The sequence below is a fragment of the Saprolegnia diclina genome (genome assembly GCF_000281045.1).
Source record: "Saprolegnia diclina VS20 unplaced genomic scaffold supercont1.1, whole genome shotgun sequence".
NCBI lineage: Eukaryota > Oomycota > Saprolegniomycetes > Saprolegniales > Saprolegniaceae > Saprolegnia > Saprolegnia diclina.
Window position 1 is genome coordinate 1,499,586 of NW_008246068.1, and position 5,222 is coordinate 1,504,807.

Below are 5,222 nucleotides of genomic sequence, written 5' to 3' on the forward strand. Positions count from 1 at the left end.
CGGAAATGGGACGTTCATATCTCAAGAGGTATCCCTCTACCAAGTGAACATCAAACTTGTGAAAGAGAATAGATCTGACCTCTGAAAATGTATGCTCGTCGTCAGTCGCCGTTCACTTTTCATTCTGCCATTTGCAAATGCCGGCCATTTCCAGCCCAAAGCCGGCGTCGGCTCGTCCCGTGCGCCGTTGACGACCGCCGCGTCTGCAACACGGAACCCTCCCTTCTACCGACGTAGCTCTGTCGCTTGGCAGTTTTATTGAATTGCTGCATAGGTCCATCAGCGAGCAGCGACCCGCGCGCGCCACACACGGTCGTTCTCGTGCCAACGATGGTTCCGGGAACTTTCTGTTCTCGATAATCGACGAGCTCACGGGCTTGCCGATGCAAAATCACATGTACCGGATTCGGGTGCCAGCTTGCCACCCGAATTGGGTACACGTGATTGTGCATCGGCAAGCCCGTGAGCTCGTCGGTGATGGAGAACAGATAGTTCTCCGAGCTATCGTTCGCCGGCAAGTTCCTCGCGGCGATGGCCATCGACACGGTAGCCAACTGGGTTTGTCCCGGCTCCTCCATTATGGAGTATGTGACCACGCGCGTCCAAACTGTGGTTGGATACACAGGCCAGCTCCCGACCGGTCCGTTTTCGCGACGAGGTCGACCGGCAGCGCGACCTCGGCGGCAGCACTTTGTTTGTCACCCACTGCAACCGCCATTGCCGCGTACGAAGAGCTTGCGCGCTTTGTTTGATAAGCTTGGCGACGACGACATGCTCTCGGATCTCGTCTCGACCTGGTCGATTTGATCTCGAAAAAATGACAGAAACAAGATTTGTTTGCTTGTACTTTGTTTCCTAGCTGCATGTTGAAAACTTTCATCTCCCATGACGCTGACGACTCGGACGTTAACGCTACCGTGCTCAGTCGGCGTGACATCTTGCAGACAGTAGTACTCTTCTTCGTTTATGTTAACGGCAGAGTCACCGGGCGATAGAGCGGCACATGGAGTTTCGATGGCGCACGGCGAAGGCGACTTCAGACGCCGTGATCATCCTCAAAACGTGCGTTGCGTCTTGGTACGTGCGTGCACCAACTCACGCCGTTCTTGGTCGTATGGACGCTAGTGTGAAGATGTCGCGGAACGTCTGCTAATTTGTGCGTCTTGGAGTGCTCTCGCTCGTGAGCGTTGGCGCACGGGTGCTGATTGCGTATCGACGCGCTAGTGCTTGCGCTGGATGGGCAAGTAACATGTTGAGCGGCGTCTTGCTGCGTCACAGGTCGTTGTTACTGTACGGGTACAAGCTGATGCTGCAGCTGGCCCTCGCGCTCCATGCCAGCGCGGTTTTGGCGGATTGTGAACCAGCGCTCGACAGTTGACACGCGTGTGTTTAGTTGTGCTCGGTTCACTGTGTACCGCATTGACAATAACACGCAAATTGCGTCGTCGTGACGCTGGACTTATAGTCTATGACACTTTTGTACACATCTAGAGCGACTCCAAGAAGGAGGGTAGAAGGGTAGCTCCCATGGAGCTATCTATATGTCGATTGCGTCGGTTGTGTGTACTGGAAGCGTACACATGCACCATAACAATTGTACCAGTGCGAAGACACTTGCAACTGCTAAATGCTGTATCCTCCAAGGCGCGCGACGCGCACGTGTCAAAGCAGCTGCATCTCGTGAGCAACAGCAGCGTGGAGCGATCGACTTCCCAGGAAAAGAAGATGACCTCACGTTTGTTTCTCCGTTGCGTTTAATTTGCTGCTGTTCAAGAAGGAAGCGACAATGGCCAATCCGCGTGCACAGGTCTATCCATGGTCTGTCATTGGCTTGAATACTGGAACAGCAGCCAATTGCAACCGAAATTCGGGCGGTCTGAGAGGAGCATGTCGAAATATCTTGTTGCAGAACATGTCGGCGCCCAGCTTGGCCTCGCCTTCAACCAAGTCGGTGCTGCTCGAAATTCGGGCGGTCTGAGAGGAGCATGTCGAAATATCTTCTTGCAGAACATGTCGGCGCCCAGCTTGGCCTCGCCTTTAACCAAGTCGGTGCTGCTAAGGTTGGTCTACTGCGACACGTCTTTTTGCATGGAATGCAAGGCGCCGTCAACGGAGCTGCCGTCCAAGCATCTCTGCGCCAATGTCCTCAGGCCCTTCGTGACGCTTTTGGAGTCGCAAGTCCCGGGCGTGGCGTATGCTATCAATGTGGAAGAGCGGTTGCGGGTAAAGTTTCGAGGTTGCTGTGCCTTTAAGAGTCGACTTGCCATTTCCCAAGTCCCCTCCAAGGTCTCAAACCAACATGGTGAGCCAGCCTCACGCCGTCCTCGACGAAAGACCTCTTTACGCTCCCCATAGCGCTGCGCCGCCACTTGCACAAGCACGCCGAGGTGACGTGGCAAAAGTTCCAGACGCAGGCGACGACCAAAAGTTGCTTGGTCGAGCGCGCCGGCATTGTCCCCGAAGACATCCACATCTGCGCAACGACAGGTAGCATACTGGACTACTACTCGCCATGCCACACCTACCGCGAGTAGCTTTGGTGGTCAACATTTTTGGGCCAACAACGTTGGCCCTAAGATGTAAATGTTAACCCCGGTGGAGCCGCCAGGGTTGCGATTCGTCGCGTTCCGAGGCGACACGGACGCGTTGCCTATGACACTGCGCAACCGGCATCTAGAGTACGCCTCGTCCAACGCCGGCGCGGAGCACATGTGCCGCCTTGACGGCCATGTCGCGTCGCTTGTGAGCTTCGCGATCGTCATGCAGCGTGCGCTATTGCCTCACAACACAAGCGTCCGCCTTCTCTTCTAGCCCGCAGATGAGGGTGACTTCGGTATTCTACCGCTTACGCCAGCGCCATGTTCTCATGTGCCAGATGATAGGCGCCATCAAGGTGATCGAGAACGTGTGTCTCGACAGCGTCGACGAGGTCTATGGCTACTACAACAGTCCGTTCCCGCTCAACACGGTCAGCGTCCGCACCGGCCCTATGATGGCCCAGCCCGCCTTCTTTAGCATTACTGTCTCGGAGCCTGGCGGCCACAGATCAGCGCTCGCCAGTGCTCCCGGCGGAGTTGGTATTGCCACACACAAACGACGGGTGCTCGCTTATACACATTTAGCGAAGGTTGCCACACACAACGCCAGGGTGTATACACACATCTCCCATGAACACTGATTGGGTTACACACACAAATTATCTTGTTGCGGTAGCGCGAAAGTTCACTAGTCGTTGTTGTTGGAATGAGCCTATTGAGATATTATTTCCTACAGGTTTCCTGTTTTTATTTACATAGTAGCTAGCGTTAAGAGGCGGGCCTCTGTGGCGAGGGTGCGTGTTTTTTGGCGATCTGATGTGGGAGGTTTTCCTTAGAGTGTAAGCGAGAAAGGCACCCTCTTGGCCCATTTCAATCGGGTTATGGCATGGCGGTTTCTAAGACTTGGTACATCGCGCAGGTCGGCCAATTGAATTCGCATGCGCATAGCTGGATTTTAACCCGCTATCCGTTCAAGCACGAATTGAAGTGGAAGACCTTAACCAAGGGCCCACCCCTCCCTTCAATAGTTTGTTTGTTGTCAGTGATTCGAACACGTCCAAGACTTAGGGCCTGTATGTTGCTTCTCGTTTTTGCCTCTAAGGCGCCTGAGACGTGTTTTTTTACCGTTGCTGCATCTGCCTATGCAGAAGCGACAAAGACACTGTTTTCCAAGAGCGTGCGCGTGAAAAATATTTTTTTTGCATGCCACAGCCTATTAGAGCAAATGATCAACCCGGGAGCGTCACAGACTCACTTCGCACGCAAGACTTGCCACGCCTTAACGGCATGTCGTTTAGCCAAGCTATGTAATGCGCACTGCGTGAGTAGACAACAATTGGTCACAGAAAAAACAGTTAGTTTGCAAAATGAACAGTTAGTTTGGAAAATGCCGAGCGGCATAATAGAACGAATCCAGAACCATTTTCAGTGCTCCTGAACAACCAAAGTGGAAAATGACTGTTGGGGCCAGAGGACTCACCTCACCCAATTTGACGACTTCCACAAAAATATTGAGCCTCACGAATGTACTTTAGTTGGCGTTCTCTGTCACTCATGCTTAACGGGGCTTTTTTCCGCTGTTGTTCCTTCGAGTCGTTTGGTGCAGATCGGGCGCGGCGTTTGTTTCGAATGCGCAAGTCATACGACGAGCCAGCGTTTTGCCACACCCCGTGCCTTGGTGTCTGAGCGCACATCGGCTATCGTTTGCTTGCGTGATCTACTCTTCACTATCACTTGCCGCGCGCCCAGCCATGGCATACGTAGGGTCTTTGTTTCGAACACTCCGACGAAGCGCATCACTAGCAAAGCTTGACTAACGATCCTTAAAGACGCCTCGACCTGGAGACTGAGCGCGTAGCCATCATGAAAGCGCTTTTAGCGATGGAGACGACTCGGGGGTGCCAAGCTCGTGCACGCAAAGTTTGCGGTCATTGAGACAATGGCCCAAGCCCGGGAGGCCTTGAAGAAGGCAGACGCTACCTTAGACGAAATCAATATGGTTGAGGCGCTCACTATAAAGCTTTTATCGCTAACAAAATGGCATGCGACTTTTACACCGGTTTAACCCGTTTTTCCATCAAACGTTATAACACTCTTTTTGTTGATGCACCATTTAGCCTTCCGAGTGATGCAAGTAGCAAGGTCGGACGAACTATGCTGATTTATCGGCTTATTGAACTTGATGGAGCTTTTGAATTATGCAGGAGTTTCATCCGATGAGATCGCTGGATACGACCTGTTCGTCATTTCATCAAGATTTGATGGCCAACGTAAACCCTACTATTTGTAGTTACCCATCGCTTGTTTGGACTCGATTTCTTCCGATACTCCCCTGAGCTATCACAACCAGTGCTTTCGCAAAATCTGGTTTGAGACAGTAGCAACACTTTGCAATGTATGCTTTATAATCTTTAGTTTTTAGCTGGATTTGGGTGACGCCATTCCAGGGGCCTGGTGCCTTAGGCGTCGGTTCTTTGTGCTCGGTCGGTATCTGGATTTATTCGGGCTCTGACGGTTCCGTTTAAAACACACCCGACAGCTTGCACTCCTCTGTCAGGCGGTCCGAGTACAGGAGCCTGCGTACAACCCAGAGTTACATTAGGTGTTCACAATCATAGTGTACTATATCTGGTGGATAGTGGATAGGGATCGATAAGCTATCGCATCTCTAGAACAGCAGATTTC

The 5,222-nt window shown here is 52.4% G+C and overlaps 1 protein-coding gene across 1 annotated transcript; it reads left to right on the forward strand.

The window, feature by feature from the left end:
• Window positions 1–2,088: 2,088 nt before the first annotated feature.
• On the forward strand, window positions 2,089–3,178 carry SDRG_00502 (hypothetical protein; the record flags this gene model as incomplete). Its single annotated transcript, XM_008605982.1, has 6 exons — window positions 2,089–2,192; window positions 2,312–2,487; window positions 2,678–2,757; window positions 2,812–2,833; window positions 2,883–3,077; window positions 3,123–3,178. The coding sequence occupies 6 exons, from the start codon at window positions 2,089–2,091 to the stop codon at window positions 3,176–3,178; spliced, it is 633 nt and encodes a 210-aa protein (XP_008604204.1).
• Between the last annotated feature and the right edge of the window lie 2,044 nt (window positions 3,179–5,222).